Source organism: Plecotus auritus (assembly GCF_963455305.1).
Source record: "Plecotus auritus genome assembly, chromosome: 6".
Lineage (NCBI taxonomy): Eukaryota > Metazoa > Chordata > Mammalia > Chiroptera > Vespertilionidae > Plecotus > Plecotus auritus.
In genome coordinates this window covers 152849036-152876938 of record NC_137773.1, presented here as the reverse complement: position 1 = coordinate 152876938, position 27903 = coordinate 152849036, and the positions used below count along the sequence as shown (strand labels likewise).

The window sequence follows — 27903 nt, the reverse complement described above, 5'->3', positions numbered from 1 at the left end:
CTATGCATAGTATGTCTCTGGCTATCTGTTTCATTTCTATGGTCACATTGTCCTTCAGTAAAGTTTTACAAATTTTGCTATCAGTCTTTTACATATTTTAATATGTATTTCTTGGTATTTGATATAATAATGCTATTTTAATTTGACTCTTTTAAAAAGACTTAAATTTTTGAGTTGCTTATTGCAGATATATTGACTTTTATATCTGATGTTATATGAAGATACCTTGAATACTTCCCTTGTTATTTTTTTTTAAATATATATTTTTTTATTGATTTTTTACAGAGAGGAAGGGAGAGGGATAGAGAGTTAGAAACATCGTTGAGAGAGAAACATCAATCAGCTGCCTCCTGCACACCCCCCACTGGGGATGTGCCCGCAACCAAGGTACATGCCCCTGACCGGAATCGAACCTGGGACCCTTGAGTCCGCAGGCTGACGCTCTATCCACTGAGCCAAACCGGTTAGGGCTTCCCTTGTTATTTTTAATAATTTGTCTATAGATGTAAATAATTATGTCACTTTCAAACAATAACTACTTCATTTTTTCTTGATCTTTTTCAATCCTTGTGGCTTTAATTTTGCTAGAACCTAGGAGTGAGAGGGCCACCTTTTCTGGTTTCTCATTTTAAAGAGAGTGCTTTTGATACTTCCCCATTTGGATTATATGTGTTAGAGATTTTGAAAATACATTCTTTGTCAAGTTAAGTAGCTATCCTTCTACTTCTAGTTTACTAGGCTTTCTTTTTTAAATTATTAATTTATGGAGTGGTTTTCCTTTTGTGTTTATACTTTATCTCTTTAGCCTGTTAATGTGGTAAGTTATATAGTTCCTAATTTTAAAACATCTTTGCATTCCTGAGATACTACACCATTACCAAGATGAATTTTTATTTTTTTTATACACTGAAGGAGTTGATTTTTCTAATGTTTTATTTAGACGTTTTCGTGTCTGTATTCATGAGTAAAATGGGCCTTTAATTTTTCCCTTATACTGTTCTTGACTGGTTTGCATATCAAGATTACACTGGCCCCATAAAACTGAAATGGCTAATTTTCATCTATTTCTAGTCTCTGATGTAATTCATAAAAGATTCAGATGATCTACTTCTTGAAAGTTTGGTGGAACTTGCCAATAAAACCGTCTAGGCCTGGAGCTTTCTTTCTGTGATTATTTTAAACTATTGCTTTAATTTTTAACTTAGAAAAAGTACTTACCTTATCTACTGTTGTATCTCTTTTTCATTCATACAATTATCTATTTGTGTCCTTTCTCTCTCCCTCTTTGATCAGTTTATTGTGAGGTTGGTGTTTTAAAACTTAATTTTCTTTATATTTGTTTTTTTAGTTTGCTAATCTGCACACATTTTTAGCGTTTTAGCATCTCTCTTTCTTTTGGATGGATTCTGTACTTTTTCTAATTTCTAAGTTGGGCATTAATTCCTAGTAGGTCTGACTTGGAATTTTAGTCCCTTAAGTTCATGTAGTTGGGTCTGGGAGGATTCCATTAAAGATTTTGACCAAAGAGGTTTAATAGTCAAGACATGCTCTTTCTTTGCCTATTCACCCCCCCAATGGAAGACCTGCTCAGGTGGTGTCTGAGGGGCACTTTCCTTCACCGGACCATTTCAAAACATGTGCTCAGCATGTCAATGTGCTTTTGGCTTAATTGTTCATATATTTTTCTCTTCTAGTACTAACTGTTAGGCAAAGAACTGTTCATATGTGGCACTGTTAAAATTGAGAGAGAATATCATCCCTGTGCTACAGGTGAACCTATGGAAGTGAGGTGGTGGCGTCTAAAGTCATACAACATTTTCGGAAAGGAGTGACAGCCAGCCCATGAGACTATACCCTATGCTCTTTCCACTGAGCCAAGCACACACTTGTCCACACAGAAGAGTGTTCCTTGTATAATGTGGCAAGGTCACCTGCATGACCTTGTTCAATATGATCAACATATACAGCCCCTGTCCGTTGGTCCCAGAAAAAGCCACTGGGGAAAGTGCTGTTGGGCTCACCATCATTGACTCAGGGTTTATTTGTTCCTATTGTGCACCAAATACTCATCCTGCAGCATTTAAAGATGAACTAACATCTTACCTTGAACATTTGTCTTTCTGCCTTTGACTTCTGAGAAGTCGAGATGGATCAAGGGAGGGAAATAGAGATTGGGGGTTAAATAAGCGAACAACCATTTGCTTGAATTGTGTGGCATAGAGCCAGTGTAGTTTCTCCCAAAGCAACAGCTGACAATATTCTTGTTTCTGAAGAAAAATAAAATTAGTATTTAGAAATGATGTATCCTGCATGCTCATTTCAAAGGAAAGAATTGGTAATTCTGCTGAAATTTCTTTTGTATTTTTCTGGGCTCTAAATATTTTTTCGAAGACATGTCCTCGCTCATGAATTGGCTTCTATGAGGCAGAAGTCTCCCTGAAACCCCTGTTTTTTGATAACCTCAAGAGAGGTATTGCACAAGCTCTAAATATACTGATTTGAAGCCAAGGGTTATTGGTTGGCTGTGTTGCTTTTGCAGCTGTAGTTTAAATTAGAAACATCCTACCTTCTCAGCAGAAGGTTTACAGAGATCCAGATTGTGGGGTTTTTTTGTTTGTTTTTGGTTTGTTAACCTCACCCAAGGATATTTTTTTTCCATTGATTTTTTTTTTTTTTTTAGAGAGAGCAGAAGGGAGGGAGGGAAGTAGTGGGGAGAGAGAGAAAAACAATTGATATGAGAGAGACACATTGATTTGTTGTCTCCCACTGGGGTTGGGGATTGAATCTGCAATCTAGGTACATGCCCTGGACTGGGAATCGAACCTACGAACCTTCGGTGTACTGGCTAATGCTCTAACCACTTACCAAAACGGGCCATGGCGAGATCCAGATTTTTAAAAAGGCTTTTTTCCCCTCAGCAGTATTTTTAGAACTCCTGATTATAGTAGTAGACAGAAGAACCTAGTATTTATTGAGTACTGTTACGTGCCATGCAGTGGGCTTGGTGTTTTCTTTTAATTTTCACAACTATATGAAGGAAGTGTTTCCTTTATCTCTCATTTTATAAAAAGGCTTTTTATAGCATAAAACTTCTAAAAGAGGTGTATTACCCTCATCTTACTTGATTTAGAATAAATGCAGTACAACAAAATTGAGTTTAAAGAGACTTATACCTTTGAGAGTGTTTACATAATGAGAAGCAATCAATCTCATCGTTGTTACATTAAAATGGAGTGTACCATGAATTGAAATTTTATGTTGTTATTTTATGTAAATTTCTCCTGCATTCTCCCCTCATGCCTTTGAATATTTTAAAATTTATTTTAAATATTGAGATATTTAAAAAATGTAATGATGTAAATCCTGGTCAGGTCTAGTGGTAAAACAACATACAGATTATAGGCGATTCATCTCTGGTTTGATGTGGTAACAATAAACCAAGCCTCCCAAGCATGAACTTGGAGGTTCAGTCCCACCACTGGTCCCAGCACACACACAAAGCAGGGCGCAAAAGCACATCAAGATAACCTTTCACAGGGCTTCCTCAATGTTGAATAGCCTTACAGCACACTAGATTGCGGATTCCATTAAAATAGTGCAAGGAGATTGTGTTACTAAATGCCATCCCAAAGAACTAAGCTCTTAATGTACAGCTTCTAATGTGTTGACCGTCTGCATGGGGAAGTTCCTAGATGCTCCATGCTGCTTTGGGATCGTTAACCCTCACTTTTCCATCCAGGTTTTAACTTGTACTCCTTTCCTCCCATCTTTGTCATTTACCCTGTGGACCGTTCCTGAAGCCTTTTCTGTTTTCTCTCTCCTAACTCTTAAAGGTCGCACTTGTTTGTAAAGCTCATCACATAAGCAGAAAAAGAAGTGGCTAACAGGAAGCCCTGGTTTTGAAAAGCAAAAGTAAGAAGGCAAGAAAAGAAATACCAGTATTTCCTGATACTTTTTTCTTTCTTTTTAAAAATCTTTATTGTTGAAGGCATTTAGAAAAAAAGACACAGAACGAAGAAACTTGAGGATACTTTTTGTGTTCACAATACTGCGTTTAGGGTGCAGAGGAACTGAGTTTGAAAGTGCAGATTTTAGAGTCGGGCAGATGTGGGCTGTAGTCTCCACTGTGGCCCATTCTGTCAATGTGACAGTGGGTCAGTTACCTCTCCTTCATGAGTCTCTGTTTCCTTATCTGTAAAATTGAAGAAAGAACGTCACCTGCTACTAGGTTTGTCGATATCTAACAGGAGAACAAATGTGAAGCTGCTAGCACGGGGCATGGCACATACTAAAAGCTCAGCAAAGGTAGAATTTGTTATTATTGTATACATATTAGTAAAAACTTTGCACAGATGGTATGACTTGGTTTTTCCTTGGGGCGATCCACTTTGGGACCAAAACCCCTCTAAAGTGATAAGGTTGAACTAAACAACCAAAACCAACCACTTACAAGTCCCTTCCAGCTCACGGATTACCTCTGGGAAAGGATTGATAAATTAACTAACAGCCTGAAAAGTTGATCTCATCTAGGCTTCTGATAAAGGAATAGAACAGAGTCCCAAATTCCAGAATGTCAGAGGGATGATGAAGTAGGTGAGAAAATAGGAGTGGAATTTCTCATGGCAAAGGTTCCTTTTCTGAAGGGGGTGAAATATTAAGCACCAGGATCCTGCCAGACAAAGAGTGAGGCAGCCATATAGAACCTGGCAAATACACGTATGGGTGAAAATAAAGCAAGAAACAGACATTAGTTTATTAATATGAATCAATTAATTTTTCCATTCCGTGGATGAATGAGTGTTATGAATGAGCCCAACACTTAATTAAAATATTTATTTTCGATATATTTAATATCCTGTTTCATTCCATAAAATGAATAACTGAAGGCGACTAATTAGAATTGGAAACATCTTACCTTGGGCAGATCTAGGCAGTTGGAAGCAAAATAGTACAAATTGAGTCATTCTGAGCAGCAAGACATCGTATGGGATATGGAGGGTCACTACTTACCTTTTATCTTCTTTCAAATTTAAGGATGAAGAGAAATTGTTACTTTTCTAATTAATTATGTAGGAAAAGGAAAAAAAGTTAATTGGCCACATCTAAAGACATTTACTTCTCAAATATTAAATACACCTACGTGTTTGTGATGAGCAATTGCAAAATCAGGCCTTAGACTGTCCCAACGATGAACTCTGAATTGTCTCGGCAATGAGTAGACAGCGGATGATACTATGATACTATGATACTATGGTGACTAATAGGAACACGTATTATTGTTGGAACTATAATGCTTCTGGCTACCTCTATTGACAGTCTAAAATCTTGTGTTTGTGCAGGGTCCGGGGACCAGGAGAAACCTGCGATTCTGTAAATGGTGGTGGTTCGCTTTTCTCTAAGGCACTTCACAGATCAGAAGGTAGGAGGAAACGGCAAAAGTTCCTTATCCCCTTCTGCATCCAATTTATTACATGATTTTGTGTATTCTTATATGTGTGAGTCTTGTTTCCCAAATAATATCCAAAACAGTCTTAGATGTTTTTCTTTTCGCCCTTTCAGATTTCAAGTTGGAGATTTTTCAGTTCATAATATGAAAATGCTGCTGATTTTGTTCCTCATAATAATTTGCTCCCATGTTTCTGTGAACCAGGATTCTGGTAAGGAAAAAATTGGGAAGAATTCTTTAACTCATTGTGGAAAATATATATGATTTTGACTTACTTAGAAGTTGAGTTTCGTTTCGCTTTGTCTTGATTTTGATAGTGGGAAGGGTGGGGTGGTAGCTCAGTTTCTTTTTGAAGCTCATTTGTCTCTGGAATTTGCTCATTGTTAACGATAGGAAGATACAAGAGCTGCTATTTTGTCCTCAGTTTCAACCCCATTTAGGTCTTCTGGGAGGTTGCATAAAATTCTGTCTCTTACTATTAGGTTCAGACCTGAAAATCTTGGAATGTATCTTCCTAATTCATTTGTGACAAAACATTATCTTGGTTATGCAGACAGCTTTTGCTCCAATTTAAGCGATTTAATCTGATATTGTAAAGGAAATGCTTTTACTCTGAAGTGAAAGCACCATAGCTGTCTACTGTCTGTCAGCAATCTGTATCCAGTGGACTTGAACTCAAAATACTGGCCTACCCTTCTCTGCCTCTATCTCTTCTTAAATAACTAGTTCACACACTGGTCCCTTCATGTCCAGGGCCACCAGTGTTAGCTTGTACAGTTTTCTCAAGGACTCTGACTTTGGTAGTAAGTTTTCTGAAGAGATAAACTAAGACTCTGCCCTGCAAGCATCTTCCTTTGATGTCTCACTGGGCCTGATATTAAGCTTTTTAAAGAAAAAGCTGAATCTAGCTCATGTGCCAGTTGTCTACATTTCCTTTCTCCACACACAAGAAATGATGGTTTATCCATGAATAGGAAGGTCGCTTTGGTCACAAGTCAAGCCATCCTGGGCAGGGCTTGCCCGACAGTCCTTGTAGGGGTTCCAGCCTTCTCTTGGAGGAAGATATTAATGCACTCTCTCTTAATTCTTCCCCTAAAATGCTACTGGCTAAGTGATCGTCAAAGGAAGCTCAAAGTGGTTGAAATTAGGTTATTTAGAAGACAAGAAAGGTTTTATCTACTATGCCTCAATGAGACTGCTATGAAGAGAATGAAATAAACCTAGGGTGGACACAGACAACAGGGGGGTGAGGGCATGAGTGGGGGGGGGTGTTAATGGGGGGATGAGGACACATATGTAATATCTTAACCAGTAAAGAAATTAAAAAAAAAACAAACCACCTAGGGGTGCCAAAGCTGGTTTCCTACCAGTTGTAGATAGGAAAAGATTGATTTTATTTTAATTTGATTATAATGTATCTAGTAATCATATCAGATAACCAGCATCTGAGAGTGAGGAGGGGACCTTAGATATTTTCTTATTGAATCTTCTCATTTTAAAGGTGAGGAAACAGGCCCAAGTATATTGAATGGCTTGACAGAGCTGTTAGGGTTAGCTGATAACAAAGTCAGGACTTCTGTTACTTGTTCAGTTGCATCATATCTTCTTAAATATACACCATCTGGACACACACAGACATTTCCCTTCTTTCCCCAGATAAGAAATAGATCCTATACTAAAGTGCTGAGAACTCTGAATTCAAACCAGCAGATCACCAATACACAGCATTTTGTGGTTGAATCCAGTGATTCTCTAGCACATAAAAATAGAATTCTGTATACCCAGCATTGAATCTGGCATTGAATGAAGCCTTAAAAGTTCAACAAAGTATTATATTCCTCTATAAAACATTTTTATAGAAACTAAAACCATAATCATTTTCCTAGCTTAAGGTATACTGATTTCCATCACATTTACACATGTACGAATAAATTTATCAATTGTAATGCCCACTCATATGGTTTATAAAAAATATTGTAAGTAATCTTAAAATAGATTAAGGCAATCTCATATTTTTATGATTTTAAGTACTTTTTAAACTTCATCAATTTGACACTGGCAAACAAAACTAATATTTTCATAAATTAATCACTCACTTTGTTGCCGTGCTTAAATTGGAATCACAATAAAAGATTATCTTTCAGATTTCTCTATTCAAGCAAATTTGAAGCAGTTTAGTTCTCAATTAAATTTTTTATCCTCTTGATATAAACTGAGGTCAAATTCTGAAAGCAAAAATTTAAAAAGGTATAAGGGGAAATTACCTACTACCAGTATAAAAACACAGGAGTTTTTACTCTAAATTTACCTATTTCTAATGAATCTATTCCTTGCGAAAGTGATATTTAATTTTGCAATTCGTTTAAATGAGAGGATATATATAAGAATTGGCCCTAGAAACAAGTATTTTTTCTTGAGAAGATGTGTAATTCCAGGCTATTATTTTCAGTTCGTTGGGAAGATATTAAAAATACAGACAAAAGAGGAAAGTATGTTTTCCCCTGTATGGTTGGCATTAAGCAGGGCAGTACCTTTCTAAAGTTTATGCTTTGTTGATTTGGTTGTGTGTGGGTTTGCAGGCCCCGAGTATGCAGACGTGGTGTTTCTGGTGGACAGCTCTGATCACCTGGGAATTAAGTCCTTCCCTCTGGTGAAAACATTCATCAACAAAGTCATCAACAGTCTCCCCATAGAGGCCAGTAAATACCGCGTGGCCCTGGCCCAGTACAGCGACAAGCTCCACAGTGAATTCCAGCTGAACACCTTCAAGAGCAGGAACCCCATGTTGAACCACCTCAAGAAGAACTTTGCGTTCATGGGCGGCGCCCTGCGGATCGGAAACGCTCTCCGGGAGGCTCACAGGACCTATTTCTCTGGACCTGCGAACAGCAGAGACAAGAATCTGTTTCCCCCGATTCTGGTGGTCCTGGCTTCGGCCGAGTCCGAGGATGACGTGGAAGAGGCTTCCAAGGCTCTCCGGGAAGACGGGGTGAGGATCATCTCGGTGGGGCTGCAGAAGGCGTCTGAGGAGAACCTGAAGGCCATGGCCACGGCTCAGTTTCATGTCAACCTTCGGACTGTCAGAGACCTCAGCACGTTTTCCCAGAACATGACGCAGATCATCAAGGATGCGGCTCAGTACAAGGCGGGAGCAGTGGATGATGTTCTTATGGAAGGTGGGCTTAGGGTGCACACATAAAAATGATGATAAAATGCTTTTGAGAAATCAACATGGGGAGAGGGTTGAGGCTCCATCGACATCCCTTTCCCCCAAAGCTGGGCTGTATTTTTAGCTGTTAAATATAGGTGTGTTCCAAAGGGCCCATTGATTGTGGCCATTTTATGTTATTGTTTTAAAACATATTTTTACTAGAGGCCCAGTGCATGAGATTTGTGTGGGAGCGGGGGGGGGGGGGTCACTCAGCCTGGCTGCACCCTCTCACAGTCTGGGAGCCCTCGGGGGATGTCCAATTGACGGCTTGGCAGTTGGACATCCTTAGCGCTGCTGCAGAGGCAAGAGAGGCTCCCTCCACCACCGCTGCACTCACCAGCCATGAGCCCGGCTTCTGGGCTTCTGGCTGAGCAGCGCTCCCCCTGTGGGAGTGCACTGACCACCAGGGGACAGCTCCTGTGTTGAGCGTCTGCCCCCTGATGGTCAGTGTGCATCATAGCGACCAGTTGTTCTGCCATTTGGTCGAGAGAGATAGAAACATCAATGATGAGAGAGAATCATTGATCGGCTGCCTCCTGCGTGCCCCACACTGGATATCATGTCCCAATCTGGGCATGTGCCCTGACCAGGAATTGAACTGTGACCTCCTGATTCATAGGTTGACACTCAACCACTGAGCCATGCCTGCGGGGCTGGCTGTGGACATTTTAAATCCAGTTAACCCCACAATTCTTGGTGTTCCTTGTTACCCTTAAACCATGTGAAGGGTTTGTTTGAAAGGTAAGTTTTTTCCTAGAGAAATCCTTGACCACAGAATGTTAGAGCTGGAAATAGCTTTAATTAAGTCGTTCAAACCCCCTGTTCCGCAGGGAGGAACTTGCAGGCATCCTTAGAGTTGGTGACATAACCTGGGCCAGGGCAGAATGCAGTGTGAAGTCAGAGCTAGGTCAGGTCTCTCGATTCCCAGGCCCAGGTCGTTTCAGCCCCATGCTGCCTCCCTTCCTGCTTCTCTGTTCTGAATTAGCTGCCCTGTGTTCTGCTCCACCTCCCACCTGCTGTCCTGGGGACCTTGTACTGTTCTATTAACAATGGCCAAGAGCTTATGAACATCATTCAAGTGAGGGGTGGGGGAGAGCCAGTAAGAAACAATTTGCTCCAAGTGTACATGCAACATAGGAAACTCGCATTATTTCCAGTTAAATCAGTTGGAATGACATGACATATAAAATTACCTGTTGTTAATCAAGAATGCTTTTCTTGTGGTCATCTATGAAAATATGAGTCCTATTATCTTTCCCAAATAAAATAATGGCAAAAGTATCATTGACATCTCAGTATTATCCTGTAGGAATATTTGGAATATATGCTGATTTCAACAGTGATAATGCTTAATGATTTTAATATGATAGTAGTAGCTGCTGTTCATTGAAAGACTTAGGTCCCAGGCCACAGATTAAACACCTTATCTCATTTAATTTCCATAACAACTCTATGAGCTAAATATTACTACTATCTCCAATTTATAGAGGAGGACATTGAAGCTGGGAGTTTAGCTGAGATCCAATATTTGAACCCAGGACCCTCTGATATGAGCTTCATAATAATTTCATATGCCTCCTTCTTTCTTTAAGTGCATAACCCAGCTCTGTAGATGTTCTCCATGCCTTTGAATGCTGAGCAAGGAAGCTGACCCACTAAAATTATGCTCCTTCCATCCTTGCCCACACAGTTTGCCAAGGCCCCTCCGTGGCCGACGTGGTGTTCCTGTTGGATGTGTCCATCAATGGCAGCCAGGACAACTTGGACTATCTTAAAGAGTTCCTAGAAGAAAGTGTATCTGCTCTTGACATAAAGGAAAACTGCATGAGGGTTAGCCTCGTGGCCTATAGCAATGAGACGCAGGTGATCAATTCACTGAGCAGGGGCATCAATAAGTCAGAGGTTCTCCAGTCTATACAGGGCCTCTCTCCCCTGGCTGGGAAGGCCTACACTGGGGCCGCCATCAGAAAGATCAGGAAGGAGGTCTTCAGTGTGCAGAACGGCAGTCGGAAGAACCAGGGGGTGCCCCAGATCGCCGTGCTGGTGACCCACCGGCCGTCGGAAGACAACGTGACCAAGGCAGCCCTGAACCTCCGGCGCCAGGGCGTGGCCATCTTCACGATGGGCGTGGAGGGGGCCAGCGACAGCCAGCTGGAAAGGATAGCATCGCACCCCGCCGAGCTGTATGTCTCCAAACTGAAGACCTTCTCCGACCTGGTCGCTCACAACCAGACGTTTCTGAAGAAGCTGCGGAAGCAAATCACGCACACAGTCTCTGTCTTCTCAGAGCGCACCGAAACTCTCAAATCCGGTAAAGTGTTTTGCTGAGGGAGGTATTATTCCATCCTTTTCTTTTTTTTTCTTGCCTTTTAAGTATTCTGTGTACAAAAGTGATTGTCGGGGTGTTAGGTGGGCAGTGAGAATAAGTTTCTAATTTCTTACTTGACCTTGATCACATGGAACGTAATTGGGGGAAAATAAAAGCTATTGAGGTGTTGGAATAGGTCAAAAGGGTTTTCCTTTCTACCTCCTATTTTGTGCAGCTTTAATTGGATTCTTTGTTACTTAAAAACACCCCAGAATACCGTCCTTTGCTGTTTTTCTCTCTTCACTTTCCCCCGCTCTTCTTTGCCTCTCATGTTCCCCTGCTCTTTCCTTTGTTCCTTTTTTCTTTTTGTAACTTTTCTCTCCTTTTCCCTCTCCCCTCATCCTCAAATTCCAACTTAGAGAAGCATGATTTGGATTGAGAACACTGTAATTAATTTTGTGAAGTACTAGTCTAGTACCCATGAGTTTAGAGAGATAGATAATTATTTTGTATGTTTTATATGTACACACATGTGTGCTCTATAAATATTTTGTGTGTTTATATACACACGTAAGTATATATATTTACATTCTTCAACAAATATTTATAGCATGTTTACTATAAAATTGCCCTTGTCCTATACAAATAAGGCCACTGGCAATACCCCTACTTTTATTAAATGACCAGGAGTGAATAAGGAGTAAATTATTTATTCAAGTTCTCAAGAAATAGAGCTCATATGTCCACAATGTTCAGTTCGAGACCTTCTCCATTTTACAACACACCACTTGACTTTTTGTGAAGCAGTTACTTACTAACGAGAGAAGTGGCTTGTGAAAAGCATTTTCAAGTTTTCTTTCTTACTTTTGCTGTGTCCCAACTGGCCTTGATTCATGGCAGAGAATTATCGAAATAGTCTTAAACTGTCAAAAGAAACTCATTCGGCCCCACCGATGCTGAGTCCCCTGTGCTAAGCTAGCAGAGCATGTCTTTTACACCTGCAAGCTGTTTCCCAGCTTGGTCCCTCTGAAGATGCTCATACTTGTTCTTGCATTCTGCTCCCAATTCTTCCTCACACGTGCCCCAATGCCACACTCAGCTTCTCGGTTCCCCCTTAGGTTGTGTGGACACTGAAGAAGCAGACATCTATCTGCTCATCGATGGCTCCGGGAGCACCCAGGCCACAGACTTCCAAGAAATGAAGACCTTCCTGTCAGAGGTCGTAAAGATGTTCAACATCGCCCCCCAGAAGGTGCGGGTTGGGGCCGTCCAGTACGCGGACAGCTGGGACTTGGAATTTGAGATCAGTAAATACTCAAACAAGCAGGATTTGGGGAAGGCCATTGAGAACATCCGGCAGGTGGGTGGGAGGACGAACACGGGCGCTGCCCTGAATTTCACGCTGGGGCTGCTGCAAAAAGCAAAGAAGCAGCGAGGAAACCGAGTGCCGTGTCACCTTGTTGTCCTGACAAATGGCGTGTCCCAGGATAGCGTCTTGGAGCCTGCGAACAGGCTGAGAGAGGAGCTCATCCGTGTTTATGCCATCGGGGTCAAGGAGGCCAACCAAACACAGCTGCGGGAAATTGCAGGCGAGGAAAAGAGGGTGTACTATGTGCATGACTTCGACGCTTTGAAAGACATAAGAAACCAAGTTGTTCAAGAAATCTGTACCGAAGAAGGTAGGAGAAGGGCGACTTTCCCTTTGGACCTGGGCTCACAGGTGGCCCTCCTGCAATATTTGACATTGCAGGTTTGCAGAAACAGCATGAATTTCCGGGTTGAGATTTGTTGACTTGTGTGGCTGTGCTTGTTTCCAGAACAAAACGGGGGGCCCACTAGAGTGTGGTTCTGATTCATATCTGAGGCATAAAGATAGTTGGTGGAGTTCTCCCTTATTAGTATTAATTAGCCTCTTCCCACAAATCCCTGCTAACATATATATATATGCTTAGATACTGCATATGTGAATGACCAAATGATTTCTTATTTTAAGGAATATTTCAGGTTTATTTAAGTTTAACAAAACTTTTATGGGCTCTTTTAGAGCTCTATCAGTAGTTTTCAACCAGGGGAATTTTACCCTTAGGGGACATTTGGTAATGTCTGGAGACATTTCTGGTTGTCATAACTAAGGGAGTGCTACTGGCATCTAACAGGTAGAAGTCAGGGATACTGCTAAACATCCCTCATTATCCTACAATGCGTAGACTACCCTCCCCAATAAAAATTATCCGGCCCAAAATGTCAGTAGTCCTGAGGTTGAGAAACTCTGAGTAATATACTCAATCAAATCATTAAATAACAAATAGAGTGGTCACTTTATGGCCTCCAGTGCTTTATTTACTTGCTAACTAACCATCCTTACCAAGCATACCTTTAACTTCAATATAGAATTTTTAAATTTTTTTTCCTGTTCACTCTTAATCTTTTTACATGATAAACATTTCACTTTCTCCCATGCAGCCTGCAAAGAGATGAAAGCTGACATCATGTTTCTGGTGGACAGTTCTGGCAGTATAGGACATGAGAATTTCATCAAAATGAAAACATTTATGAAAAGCCTGGTGAGTAAATCTCAGATTGGGGTAGATCGGGTGCAAGTTGGTGTAGTTCAGTTCAGTGACATCAATAAGGAGGAGTTTCAACTCAACAAATACATCTCGCAAAGTGAAATTTCAGATGCCATCGACCAGATGCCTCACATTGGACAAACCACGATGACTGGTAGTGCCCTGACCTTTGTGTCTCAGTACTTCAGCCCCGCCAAGGGGGCCCGGCCCAACGTCAGGAAGTTTCTCATCCTCATCACAGATGGTGAAGCTCATGACGTAGTCAAGGACCCTGCGGTAGCACTTCGGCAAGAAGGCATCATTATCTACTCGGTGGGGGTGTTTGGCTCCAATGTCACCCAGCTGGAGGAGATCAGCGGGAGGCCAGACATGGTGTTTTATGTTGAGAATTTTGACATTCTGCAGCGCATTGAAGATGATCTTGTTTTTGGAATATGCAGCCCCCGTGAAGGTAGGCCTGGGCATATCTGCTAGTGGGATTACCCAAACACCACATGTTCATGTTAGTCATTATTTCTACATATTGAACACGTTAAACTTCATGTTTGATTGAAATGTTTATCCTAATGGCTTTAGACCTACATAAGCAATGTGACTTTCTTCAACAGAACTGTTGAATAAAGAGTCAGTAAGGAGCAATTTTGGTCCACCTAGATTCTCTCCCATTTGTAGACAAATAGCAGTAGGGTGATGAGGCCTCCATTGAAGAAAAGTGGTAACATCCTGGGTCTTAGATCAGTTTCCCCGGATTCTTGTGGAAGTGGCTTTTTGAGGAGTTGTTTTCAAAAGGGAAGTAAGGAAAGCAGGACAGGGCATGGATAGGAGCTAAGCAAGAGGGTGGTCTTAGCTGGAGTCTCACTTCAGCCTGATCCCCTGGGAAACTAGAGCATGAATTATACCACAGTCTGTTTCACCTTGAGCTATAGGGCCCAGCCTGAGTCCTTGGGCTGTGTCTGGGCTCCCACAGCAGACCATAGAGGGGCATACCCCCCTGCTGGGCAAGGTAGCTTCCCTTTGACCTAACATCTACTATCTGCCAGTTATTTTACAGTTTTTAAAATTCATTACTTATATAAAATGAGATGACATTTGTAAAAACACTGATATTTTTTAAATCTTATAAAGGAGGACTTTAGTAGGGGAACTTGAGCAATAGATGCTTCAAAGGAAGTCAATAGTAGAGTCCCAGTTCTCCTCTCATGAAACTACAGAGGAATGGAAGTGATAAAACAGAAGTCCTACAAATATAAGAAACGTATTTATACTGTGATTCTAGGGGCTTGATGACAGAAGCATTCTGAAAAAAAAATCTCTGTGATTGTCTCAGTGGAGTTTTGAGGGAAAGGAGAAACCTTGTACTGTTACTCAAATAACAGTTTTGTTCAGTTCCCACTAGAAGGTTGATCGTGGTCTGTTATTTGTGGTAAATGAGATACACCTAGTTTGTATTTCCTGGTAATTCTACTGGGAGCAAATCTGAACTCTTTGAAGGAGCAACCCTGAGTAAACTACCCCAGACCCCCGGGGGAATCCAAGCCAGCTCCCCAGGGCAGCTGAAGGGCAGAAGGACATTATTTCCTCTTTGGTGAAACCAGCCCAAAAGAAAAAACTCATGTTTTTCCTTCCTATGTTAGAAAAAACCCCGTTCTTCCCTACTGTTTCATTCCTCTTGTCTTCTATACTAGTCACATGGCACACTTCACTTCTGATACTTCTGGTCACCCAATGTGTGCAGGTTTTTCCCATCTCAACAAGCAATTCTCGGATACCAGCAGGGTGTCCAAGAATTCAGCTCACGTCAGACACTCTCTACCTGGAGGTAGCATCAGATCCCACAGATTGAGGGCTCACTCCCATAAGACTGCTCCACTCCCCACTTCAGACACCAGTGACAAACACAGGTGATCACCTGTGCTTCTGACTAACCTGCTATATAGATGGAAGTTTAACAACTACCTCCTTGGTTTCAATTAACTTACTAGAGTGGCTCATAGAACCCAGGAAAACACGTTTACCAGTTTATTAAAGTCTATGATAAAGGATCCAGATGAACATCCAGAATGAAGACATGCATAGGGCAAGTTATGAGGAAAGGGGTGCAGCACTTCCAAGTATATATAGCATATTCTATGCCATTCCCAAGCGCCTCACTTTCCCAGAATCTTCATGTGTTCATCAAACAGCTCTCTGAACCCTGGGTTGCTCCTTTTGGGATGATCCATCATTAACTCCATTTTCAGCCCTTCTTCCTTCTCAGGAAAATGGGGATGAGGCTGAAAATTCCATGCTTGCTCTTCCCGGTGACTCGCCCTCACCCAGGAGCCATTCTTTCCAGGAAACAACAAGAAAGAAACACATAGTAGGGGCCCATCCAGAGTCACCTCATTAGAACAAAAGACACTCCTGTCACCCAGGAAATTACAAGGGTTTCGGGAGTTCTGTGTCAGGAACTGAGACAGAGACCAATATGTATTTTCTGTTACCTCACACAGCCTTTCTGGAAGTCATTGGGGGTAAATATATTGGCCCCAGAGTTTTCAACAGCCCTACCACTTAGTGAGCAAGTGGTTGACAAGAGAAGGAAATGTGGTGAACCTCTGCTGGAGAGGTGGGGGAATTCTTTCTCACAACTCCCATTTCTCCAGAATGGAGGAGTTAACATTTGGAACATACTCTTGTAAAGCCTGCAGAGACATTGGGCTAAATAAGGATTAAATCATTAAACATCTTACAATCCCACTTCTCCAGAATGAATGAGTTGGAGTTTAGACCTCTGCACTTTTACGTAGAATATGCTCCATACCTCCATACACGTGGGTTAAGTATTAATTGGGTCTTTCCTGCTTTGCTTTCCATGGCATTGACCCAAGTAATAAAAAATTAACGGGAGCATCACCGTAGTTGGGCCAAGTGTTACATGGGCTTATTTCTATGATGAGGCCCAATAATGAAAATAGATAGTGTTTCCAGAATGTCCAAAAGGGAGAAAACGTAACCCTGAAAAGTCAGCTGTCATATAACCATGAAAAACTATACAGTGTTGCCAAGTTAATTTTTTTCTTTGGCCATTTCCCCAAGGCTTATCTTGAGAATAAAATTTCATAAACCCTATGGCTTAAACAGACAAATTCGTATAAATGAAAGCACATGTTGAAAGAACCATTTATACAGGAAAATTTCCACAGAATTGTAAATTTTTTTCTAGTCCAAAAGCATGACCCCCTCTCAACTCTTACAGAAGATTTTACTTTACATTAGCTTTGTCCTAAAAACTCCCCTAGTTGAATTTATTATGTACTGCCAACACGAATATATATGTACTAGAGGACCTCGGGGGGTGGAGGGGTCCCTCAGCCCGGCCTGCACCCTCTCGCAGCCTGGGAGCCCTGGGGGATGTCTGACTGATGGCTTAGGCCCTCTCCCAGTCAGACATCCTTAGCTCAGCTGTGGAGGTGGGAGGTGGGCGGCTCCCGCCACTGCCACTGTGCTCGCCAGCCATGAGCCCAGCTCAGGGCTTCTGGCTGAGTGGCACTCCCTCTATGGGAGCGCACTGACCACCAGGGGGCAGTTCCTGCATTGAGCGTCTGCCCCCCTGGTGGTCAGTGCGCGTCATAGTGACTGGTCGTTCCACCGTTCGGTCGATTTGCATATTAGCCTTTTATTATATAGGATTGTGTATATTATCTAAGGAATGGACATTCTAATATACTGCTTGATCCAATTGAGAGGAGACACTGGCAATTAAAAAGCAGGTGAGGGGCGGCGAGTCTCCCATGATATCCAAAGCTAACCTCATGGTTTTCCTTTCTCCTCCTCTTAGAATGCAAGCGAATTGAAGTTTTAGATGTTGTGTTTGTAATTGACAGCTCTGGCAGCATTGACAATGATGAATATAATATCATGAAGGATTTCATGATAAACTTGGTGAAAAAAGCTGATGTTGGCAAGAATCAGGTTCGTTTTGGGGCTATGAAGTATGCTGATGACCCAGAAGTGCTGTTTTATCTGGATGACCTTGGCACAAAATTGGAGGTGATTTCAGCACTCCAGAATGACCAGCCCATGGGCGGCAACACGTACACCGCTGAGGCACTAGGCTTCTCAGACCACATGTTCACCGAAGCCCGTGGCAGCCGCCTGCACCGAGGGGTCCCCCAAGTCCTCATCATAATCACCGATGGGGAGTCCCATGATACAGAAAAGCTCAATGCCACAGCCAAGGCCTTGCGGGACAAAGGCATTCTTGTCCTGGCTGTGGGGATCGCGGGTGCTAACCCTGTGGAGCTGCTCGCCATGGCAGGATCAAGGGACAAGTACTTCTTCGTGGAGACTTTTGGAGGCTTGAAGGGGATATTTTCAAATGTGTCAGCCAGTGTGTGTAACACCTCACAAGTAGGTAAGGTTTGCCAATTAAGTTTTTCTTCATTACCAGCAGAGGTCCAAATGAGGGAGAAAGCAATATCCCTCAAGAGTACGTTCTCCAAACAGGAGAGGAGCACTCATCGCTTTATAGGACATCTCATTTGGCCCCCTCCCTAAAGAGGAATACATTCTACAACAGTACTGCTCCTTTCTGTCTAAACTCTTCTCATGATGGGGAATTCACCATTTTTTGAGTAAGCTTTATTGATTGGGGCACAAATTAGTCTCCATGTCATTTCCATCCATTAGTTCTTCCTGCTTTTTACACAAGAAATCAAATTCCATACCTTCCTAACAACTAGCGATCATTGCCTAAAGTGTCTTTTCTCTCCTGCAGGCTGGAAGTCCCTGGTTTCTTGTTCCCTCACCTGTTTCTGTTATGACACAAGCTTGTTTAAGACATGGAGCCCAATAATGAGCATTCTATTCCAGCCTCAGATGTTGCCAGAGCAGAGTACAGTAGGACTTCCTTTGCCCTGGCTGCTGTTTCTATTCTGGCATCTGGAGATTGCATTGCCACCTTTATGTCTATGTGTCTGTGTGTCTGTCTGTCTGTATGTCTGTATGTAATTCATTCATTCATTCATTCAGCTGTCCTTGTACACTTTTTCAAAGAGAGATCATGGTCTATTTAAATTCCTTGTCTTTATTAAGAGTATTGTACTAAAAATACTACTTTTTATTAGATAAATTGCTATTAATCTAGGATTCCAACATCTTGGTACAGTTCTTTTTAAAAATTAACTTTTCTGGTTTTCATAGATATTGCCTCCTAAGCATGCAACTACTGTCTTTTTCTTTCACAAAACTAACAAACTCTTTCTGGGTCTTACTGAAAACTAGGACAAATCTCTTATCTTCTGGTGGCCATTGCCTAAGATTCAATCTGTCCTTTTTAAGTTCACTGAAGAAGTTGACATTGCATTTTTTTTTAATACGTTTTGTTAATCCTCACCCAAGGATATTTTTTCCATTGGTTTTTAGAGAGAGTGGGAGGGAGGGGGAGAGAGATGTGAGAGAAACGCACTGCTTCCCCACTGGGGCCAGGAAGCGAACCCACAACCCAGGCATGTGCCCTTGCCCAGGAATCAAACCCATGACCCTTTGGTGCATAGGCCAATGCTCTGACCACTGACCCACACCAGCCAGAGTGACATTGCTTTTTTATTTTTATTTTTAAAATATATTTGTATTGATTTTAGAGAGGAAGGGAGACAGAGAGAGAGATAGAAACATCAATGATGAGAGAATCATTGATTGGCTGCCTCCTGCATGCCCCACGCTGGGGATCAAGCCCCGCAACCCAGGCATGTGCCCTGACTGGGAATCGAACTGTGAGCTCCTGGTTCATAGGTCGATGCTCAACCACTGAGCAACACCGGTCGGCCTGAAATTGCATTTTTAAACAGAAAGTTCTTCCTTGGGCAGGAAAAAGTACTTTGTTTCCTTTATTGAATATAAAACAAAGAAATTTAGTAAGTTAACCAATTCCTGAAGGATCTATTTATCATATTTCTTTTTATCTCTTTTTGCATATCTCAACTGTGGGATTCTCAGACACCTTTTGTTTTTCACAAAGCTAAGTGAGTTAGGTCCATGGTGAGATCTCTGGGGAATTCAGGGAAATGTTAATGCTTACCAGAAGGCTAAGGGATACACATGAGCATGTGCCAAGCATAACTCATTCACTGGCAATCATCTTTCATATTCTTTTTGTTTTGTATTTTCTGTGTTAATACCAAGGAAGCATACTATACTATACTGAATTGTTTGCTCAAAAATAGTATTCTCAAGTAGATATTTTTGCCTATATGCATCAGAAAGGGGCTGATAAAGAGGAAAACTTCTGAGATATAGATCAGAAGGCATGATTTTAAAACTTCAATTTGTCTTAATAAACCAGGAAAGTACTCATTGGTTCAACTGGCCAGGGAGGCTGAGTCAGTACTACAAACCATCTGTCTCTTTGGGTGAAGCTCTGAATGGATGTGTGATTTTTGTTTTTCTTGATGTGCTACTGTCCCCGGGTTTTCCAGAAGGGTTAGGGCTAGATCACAGGTAGGAGCAAGTTCTCTGTAGCAACCCTCCTCCCCCAGCATCTTGGAAAAGAAAATGGTGTAAGGCCAAATGGAAAAGCAAAGAGAAGTATAAAAAAATGTGAGTTGTTCACCCCTAGTGCCACCTTTGGAACTGGTGGGCTTTATTTCTTCTCCAATCAATGTGACCACAGAGTGGCCTACGATAAGAAACCACTTTCAGGAAATACCATTTCTATATAGCTGCAAACATTTAGCTGAATCAGGCTGGGTGAAAGAACAAAGAGCCATCTAATTGTTTTGTTCCTTTTCCTCTGCTTTGTAGATTGTGAAATTGAAAAAGTAGATCTTGTTTTCCTCATGGATGGTTCCACTAGCATTTATCCAGATGACTTCAAGAAGATGAAGGCCTTCTTGGCATCGATTGTTCAAGAGTTTGATGTCAGTGCCAACAGAGTGCGTATAGGAGCAGCCCAGTTTAGCCATCACTATCGGTCAGAGTTTCCACTGGGAATGTACATAGGGAAAAAGGAGATAGCATTTCAGATTGAAAACATCCAGCAGATGTTGGGAAACACACACATCGGCGCTGCACTCCGGATGGTGGGGCATTTCTTCCAGCCAGACATGGGCAGCCGGATAAATGCCGGTACCCCACAGGTGTTGCTGGTCCTCACAGATGGCCAGTCCCAAGATGAGGTGGCTCAGGCTGCTGAAGACCTGAGACACAAAGGTATCGACATCTACAGCGTGGGCATCGGGGATGTGGATGACCAGCAGCTCATTCAGATCACCGGGACTGCAAGTAAGAAACTGACGGTCCATAACTTCGATGAACTGCAGAAGGTCAAGAAAAGGATAAGTCGCGACATCTGCACCTCAGGGGGTGACAGCAGTAAGTATTCAAATGTGTCCCTCGTGTTCACTGACATTTTTCTCAAGCTCTGTTTATGGCTGGTGGGAGGATTTAGATTCCTGCCTCTGGGTTTCAAATTGAACGTTTCCCAGTTACCAAGTATTTTCTTGTGACTTGTGGATTGAGAAACAGGGCATCCGAGAGAGTTGTCTTTTCTCCCCCTTGCCTCCTGGGAGAGCATGCCCTCTTTGTAAATGTGAATCCTTCGATTTCAGACGCTGTGAGGAAAAAGCCGTTGTTTATAATCTGGTTGGTTTCAGAGGCTGGAGAACGGGTATCAAAGAAACAAACCATTTGACAGATTTGGGTTGCCTGGCAATAGGGCCTGCGGAGCTGCCAAGTGCTCCGGTACAAGAATGCAGGGAATGTCTTTAGAGGGTTATGTCTTTATCATGAAACTTCTGGACGTTAGTAAATTACTTCTTAAAACTCAGCACATTTTGACATTCCACCCTACCCCTCACCCCTGCCCAACAGATGGAAGGAAAGGTAGCTTTTTCTATTTTTTGTATAAAAAGTGCCTAGTAGGTTGGCTGTGATTCTGTATAATGGTAAACATTAACCCTGGATTTTCACCAGGGAGAGAAAAGCCTACACAGTTGCTAAGAGCAGCTCTGAAGACAGGCAACCTGGCTGCTCCATGGCCGTTTTTTCTTGGACAGTTCCTTCTGTAAGTTGATTTTCTCATCTGTAGAATGCGAACAATAGCAGCCCCTAGTTCAAAAGATCATTGTGAAACTTAAATGAGAAAAATGCATATTTAAGCTTTACTTTGATTAAGCATGACACCAAGGATGTAATTATAAAGTGCTCTATTTTTGTCTACCACCGACCCATGAAATTGATTCACGAGGGCCAGCTCCTCACGTTCAGGAGATAAGTGAACCTCTTCTTGGTGATTCAATGTCCATCCCAGTGTAACGATTAAAACTTCAAACTTCATTCAAGGGCACTCTGCTTTCGTAGCCAGCCACAGGCTGCTCCCCTGCCACAGAGAAGAGGCCACATGTGGTTGGCGTTTTATCCATTGTTCTCACCTCTCACTTCTACCCCCCTTCTCCCAGGCCCTGCCCTCTTCTTGCTAACCATGCTTTCTGGCCTTCCCGGAATGGGCTGGGGAAAGGAGAAGAGCTAAAGAGGTACAGGGAAGTTGGCACCTGACGGCACATGTCAGCAATTGGTTTTCTATGACGATAGCCCGTGTCTGAAGTGGGGTCCATCCCTAGGTCCTTCAAAGATTTTCCCACCTGCCCCGATCATTACCCGCCCCCACCACGGCACATTTGTCAGTGGATCTTTTTTTAAAAATATATTTTATTAATTTTTTACAGAGCGAAAGGGAGAAGGATAGAGAGTTAGAAATATCAATGAGAGAAACATCGATCAGCTGCCTCCTGCACCCTCCCTACTGGGTATGTGCCCGCAACCAAGGTACATGCCCTGGACCAGAATCGAACCTGGGACCCTTGAGCCAACAGGCCAATGCTCAATCCACTGAGCCAAACTGGTTAGGGCGTGAGTGGATCTTTCCACCATCGTTCCCTTGAGGAAGATATGCATGTCTCAATTCCAGATGTTCCCATGCCTTCCTCCCCTTCTGAGCATCTGGTGATGCCTCCAGCTTTATTCTGCTGCCATGTCTTTGCCCTTCCAGTAGCCTTGTTGGACAGGAGATCAGAGGAGCACACAACAGGCCTTTCTTATAGGCAACCATAGCAACTCCATGGGAAACAGTAACATGTCAGTTTCCCTGATAAACACTGAAAGTTATGCGCCCCTGCCCCCAGTGTGGCCACCTCTCCTTTGCAGAGAGAGCAGCATGCCAACCTGCATCTCATTCTTTAGAATTTCTAGGCTTTGGTAATCTCCAACTTATCTCTTAAAGCTCCTCTCTCCTGACTTCAAGAAGAAATTACCTCCTTTCCTTATACATGTGTGTATGTATCTATGTGGTGGGAGAGCTCACCACACATCAACAGCTCTCTCCAAAAATGCTCTTCTGGACTCCCAAGTTCAAACCTTTTATAAGACCCAATGTGTAGGCTAAAGCTTAAGAGTCCGAGAATTGATCAGGGACTATTGTCTTTGTAAATCCTGCTTCATGATCTCCCCATACTTTGGCATGTGTCTGGTGACTTCAGCCAAACCTTCTACATAACTTAGTGTTTCACATGAAATACCCATTTCCAGTTATTAGGCAGAAGTTTTTCTTGGAACTATCTATTCTCTACTTGAGAGAGTAAAAGAAAACCATGTGGAAAATCAAAGCCAGGAGTATATGCACCAAGTAGTGAGCGAGTTCTCTTTAAAGGAAACAATCCTGAGTGTGAAGACAAATAAATAAGGAAGGAAAGTACTCTAAGATAAACTTGAAGTCATTATGGCAGCAAGCAAGAATGTGAGGCCTTTATAGCCAAGCTGTGGGCTGAGGACTGAGGAGGCTGGAATGAACACTGATAAAGCTTCAAAGGCATGTGCAAATATATCAGAGGATGCCTGTTCTTCTTTTTTTTTAATATATTTTATTGATTTTTTACAGAGAGGAAGGGAGAGGGATAGAGAGTTAGAAACATCGATGAGAGAGAAACATCGACCAGCTGTCTCCTGCACACTCCCCACTGGAGATGTGCCTGCAACCAAGGTACATGCCCTTGACCGGAATCGAACCCAGGACCCTTCAGTCCGCAGGCCGACGCTCTATCCACTGAGCCAAACCGGTCAGGGCATGCCTATTCTTCTTAAACTATAAACTCTCAACTCAAGGAAATCAGACAGTAGCTTGGTGTGGCTCAAAGCGAGTTACACTTACAATATGAATATCTAGCTATGCTTCTTATTAAAATATGCATAACTTTGGAGACATCAGTATCTCTTCTTAGTTTTCTCATCTGTGAAATTACATCATCTCCATTTCTCTAATTGTACACTATGATTTCATATGTGTGAAAGGAAGGGCAGCTGCATGGAGATATGAGAGAAGTGACTAAGGATCAATATTTCTGGAGCATCTATCAAGGGTCAAGTGTGGTGCTCTAAGCATTTTGAATGCATTAGCTCAATAAAATGCTCCCCAAAACCTATATGGTTTATATTTTTACTAGGGGCCCAGTGCGTGAAATTCATGCACTGGTAGGGTCCCTAGTGGCTGCCAGCTGCGGGCCGGGGCCTCCCTCCCTTTCCCCAGCCAGTTCCAATCCCTGGTCGAACTCCCCGACAACTCCTGGTCGAGGGGACGGTTTGCATACTATGCTTTTATTACTTAGGGTTTCCAATTATAAATGAGGAAAATGGGACTCAAAGGAGTATTGCTAACTTGACCCAGAACATACAGGACATAACGGACTAAGCAAATTTTGAAACCTAGGTCTGACTCCAACCCAGTTTTTTGTTTTTTTTTTTGTTTTTTTTTTTTTATTGATTTCAGAGAGAAAGGGAGAGGGAAAGAGAGATAGAAACATCAATGAGAGAGAATCATTGATTGGCTGCCTTCTGCACGCCCCCTACTGGGGATCGAGCCCACAACCCAGGCATGTGCCCTTGACCGGAATCAAACCTGGGACCCTTCAGTCCGCAGTCCAACACTCTATCCACTGAGCCAAACCAACCAGGGCCAACCCAGTTTTTTTGTTGTTGTTAAATTAAGCTGCCTGTTTTCTTGACCTAGTTGTTGTCTAGAGTATCTGATGCTGATGTTATAAAGAAATAGTGTCTAAGCGTTCTGCCTCACCAATTTATATCTGGAACTGAAGCCATCATGGGTTTGTACCTTGAAATTGTTTCCATAAGCTGCTGCTCCCTAGTGAAACCACTTACTGTTAAGCTGTCACTTTCAACATCACAATCTAGTAGCAGAACTAGTAACCTACCTGACCTATCATCACTACCCAGGAAGTAGTAAAATAAGGTAGTTTGGTATACAGACTCCAAACAAGCCTAGATCTGAATTCCGAGTGTGAGATCCACTGTAGTAACTGTGAGATCGTGGGTAAGCTGCTCTGTCACAGCTTCCTCTTCAGCAGAATGAATATCAGAAGAGTTCCTGCTTAGTCTGTTTCATAAGGATAAGTGAGATCCTGAATGGGAAGTAGGTGGTAAATGTTCAGTGAGTATTAATAACTATCACAGAGTGTTGCAGAGGGTATATTTATAGGAAGTGATCCTATAAATGCAAAATACATGGAGTGATGAGTTGGTTCCCAGAAGGACAATTTACCAAGAGATCCTTGGTTTAGGAACTTTAATATTTTAGCAATATTTTAGAGCCATGTTCAAATTTAATATCTCAACATATACCAGATTCCTCTAAGCAACTAAATTCCAAAGTCTGTTTTTTGTTGTTTTTTAACCTTAATTTGTGTTTATTTTCCTGATTTTTCTTTGAGCCTGGCTATTCTGACTACTTAGAGAAGACCAGGCAGTTCTCAGGATAGGGAAGTCCTGCCTTTTTCTTTGGCATGGAGCCATAATTATTAGGTAGCCAAAGCTATCAAGTGTACCTCTTATCTATGTATCATCATAGAGAGATGAATCAAAAAGGAGATTAAGCAAAAGGCCAGTCTGATTAATATGAGGTAAGAGACACCCTCAAGATTTGATTCAAGGAATGTGGGAACTATAAGGAAAATTAAATGGTCATTTCCAACTTAACAAGGATCTCTGTATGTCCCTGTCTTTACTGGGCTCTCTAGAAAATGGAGCTCAAAGCAAAGTTTGTGCTAATATTTTATGTGCTAATATTTCAGGGAAGCAAGAGTGAGTGGAAGGGAAGTCATACAGGAAAGGAGGGAAAGTAATACAAGATGTATGTTACCAAGCTAGCTACAGCTTCTTGAGGAAGCATCACCAGCATGTTGGTCATTCAGAACACTGAGGAAACCATACAGAGCCACCATATAGACCTCCTGGGAATAAAGGAGGGGATTAATCTGCCAGTTCCTTCCCATCTATGACCTCTTATTGGTCAGAGGTTACCCCACGGAGAGTCAATTCTCCCATCCTATGTGTTGTGTTATCCAGCCCTTTGGGGAAACCAGATACAGAACCCACAGTGCTTTATATCTATGGCTAAGCATGGTGGTAGGAGCCAGAACTCCCATGAGTACAATTGGGTTGGACATGGGCATCAGAATTACTGTGGCTCTACTATAATGAGCATCATGGAGGCCATGTCAAAGTCCTCCCCACCCCCACAACATTGGGAAACCGGACAATGGTGGCAGCCCAGGCTCTCCATTGGATAAATGTCCAAGTACTTGGGTGTGTGTGTGGAGGGGGGTGGTGGGGTAAGGGGGCAGGAGGTCCAAGCAAATCTGGAAGGTATATAAACTAAGTCTTTTACAGTAACTGTTTTCTTGATCATTCTTTTTTTTGAAATCTCAGATACCCCTTCTTTCAAAGGCTCCACACAAATTTATACTTGCTAATAACTGCCAACAGTCTGACTTTCCCCTTTATTTTCTCAAGAATCTGTCTTCTAATCTTATTAATATATCATATCTCATGCTGGTGGCAGATTCTTCTAATTCTTAATAAGAATCTGCCATCATCAACTCCGATTAAGGACTTTCTTTATAAGTCAGATAATTAAAATCAGCTTTTGGGTCTGGCAGGGAACCATAAGACTATAACTGTCACTCCAATCCATTCTTTTCTGTTCTTTTGTATTTTTATTTTGAAATACATAATCTTATTTTTGTGGGCAAGAAAATGAATGCCCAGAGGGATTAAGAGATTTGCCAAGTTATTTAGCAGTAACAGAGTCGTGACTGGTACATGACTAACACTAAACTTTGTGCTTTCCCACTCAAAGACCTCCCGCTTCCACGCCTCCACATGCTGTTTGTAAGGACTAATCAAATGCTTAGGACATTAGTTTACTTCTCCATCTTATCACCCTCTGTAGCCAGTCCTGTGAATTACCTTCTTAATTCCCTGCACTTATTGCCCCTCTTCTATTCTCTTCACTCTTGCTATCCTAATTTAACCCTACCTTTCTCTTTGGAAATCCAATTTTAACCTTCTCCCTAGCTCAATTCCCCAACCATCCCTACCTCTTATTAACTTTGAAGGCTCCCAATTTGAGAGCAGATGTCTCTGTAGAGTTTTTAAGGCCATTACGTGAGAGTCCACTCGTTTAGTATGGCCTAATTCCTTTAATTGTATTTAAACTCATAGCTGCTAGCTCTGTACTTGCTTCCCAAATTCTATTCCTTGGATCATATCATCATGGAATTATTTGCCAATTTGAATTAAAGAAACACAAGGAACTTATTTACTAGACTTTGTACTTTCAGTAATCTAGACCAAAAAAATAAAATACTCAGATTTTATAGGGGATAGTTCACAAGATTCCTCAATGACATTTTGGCATTTCTATGTTTTTTATGTGGTGTTTTTTTCTCTCACAAGAGACTGGTTTCCTTGAAGGCAGTAACATATTTTGGTTACCGAATGGTTTTCTAACAATGTTCATCCAAGAGGGAAATTTTCAATCTCAAGATAGAAATGAAAGGATATAGATTCAAGAGGAATTTGGGAAAGGACAAATTCTTATGCTTCCTTCTGACTAGTTTCTTTCTTTTCATTTCACTTTCTGACTATTGGGGAAGAGATTTTTCCAATAAAGTAAGTGCGGTAAAATTAGAAAACCCGCCTTTCAGGTTTTCTTAATAACATATTGATTCACTTCAAATGTCATAGTGATTTAAAATTGATTATCAAGTAAGGCTTTTGAATTTTCCCTCATCTGACTCTTCTCATTAAAAATGAATCAAGTTACTGGCTCTTGTTTTAAGAATTGAAACTGACATTTTAGTTAGAAAGATATGCAAATGTTTAACTGACCAGTGTGTCTGGAGGTGGTGAAGGCAGACATTTGTTCACACAACAAATACCTGAAAAACTGCTTATCCAAACAAAGCAAATGGAGAATATACAGTCCTCCCGTTTAACTTACCAAGCAAGCTGTGTAGGTTGAATTTATTTAAAAAGGTTG

At 41.7% G+C, this 27903-nt stretch overlaps 1 protein-coding gene across 2 annotated transcripts in view; it reads left to right on the top strand.

Annotated features, from left to right (window-relative positions):
* Nucleotides 1-5590: 5590 nt before the first annotated feature.
* The window catches only part of COL6A6 (collagen type VI alpha 6 chain), a gene marked incomplete at both ends in the record, with an annotated part of 98840 nt that continues 76527 nt past the window's right edge, over nucleotides 5591-27903 (top strand). For both annotated transcript variants that reach the window (XM_080675734.1, XM_080675735.1), the window contains 7 exons: nucleotides 5591-5657; nucleotides 8026-8622; nucleotides 10348-10968; nucleotides 12084-12644; nucleotides 13429-13986; nucleotides 17356-17931; nucleotides 20319-20888. In XM_080675734.1, the coding sequence (XP_080531860.1) occupies nucleotides 5591-5657; nucleotides 8026-8622; nucleotides 10348-10968; nucleotides 12084-12644; nucleotides 13429-13986; nucleotides 17356-17931; nucleotides 20319-20888 (3550 nt within the window). The remainder of the gene's footprint in view (nucleotides 5658-8025; nucleotides 8623-10347; nucleotides 10969-12083; nucleotides 12645-13428; nucleotides 13987-17355; nucleotides 17932-20318; nucleotides 20889-27903) is intronic.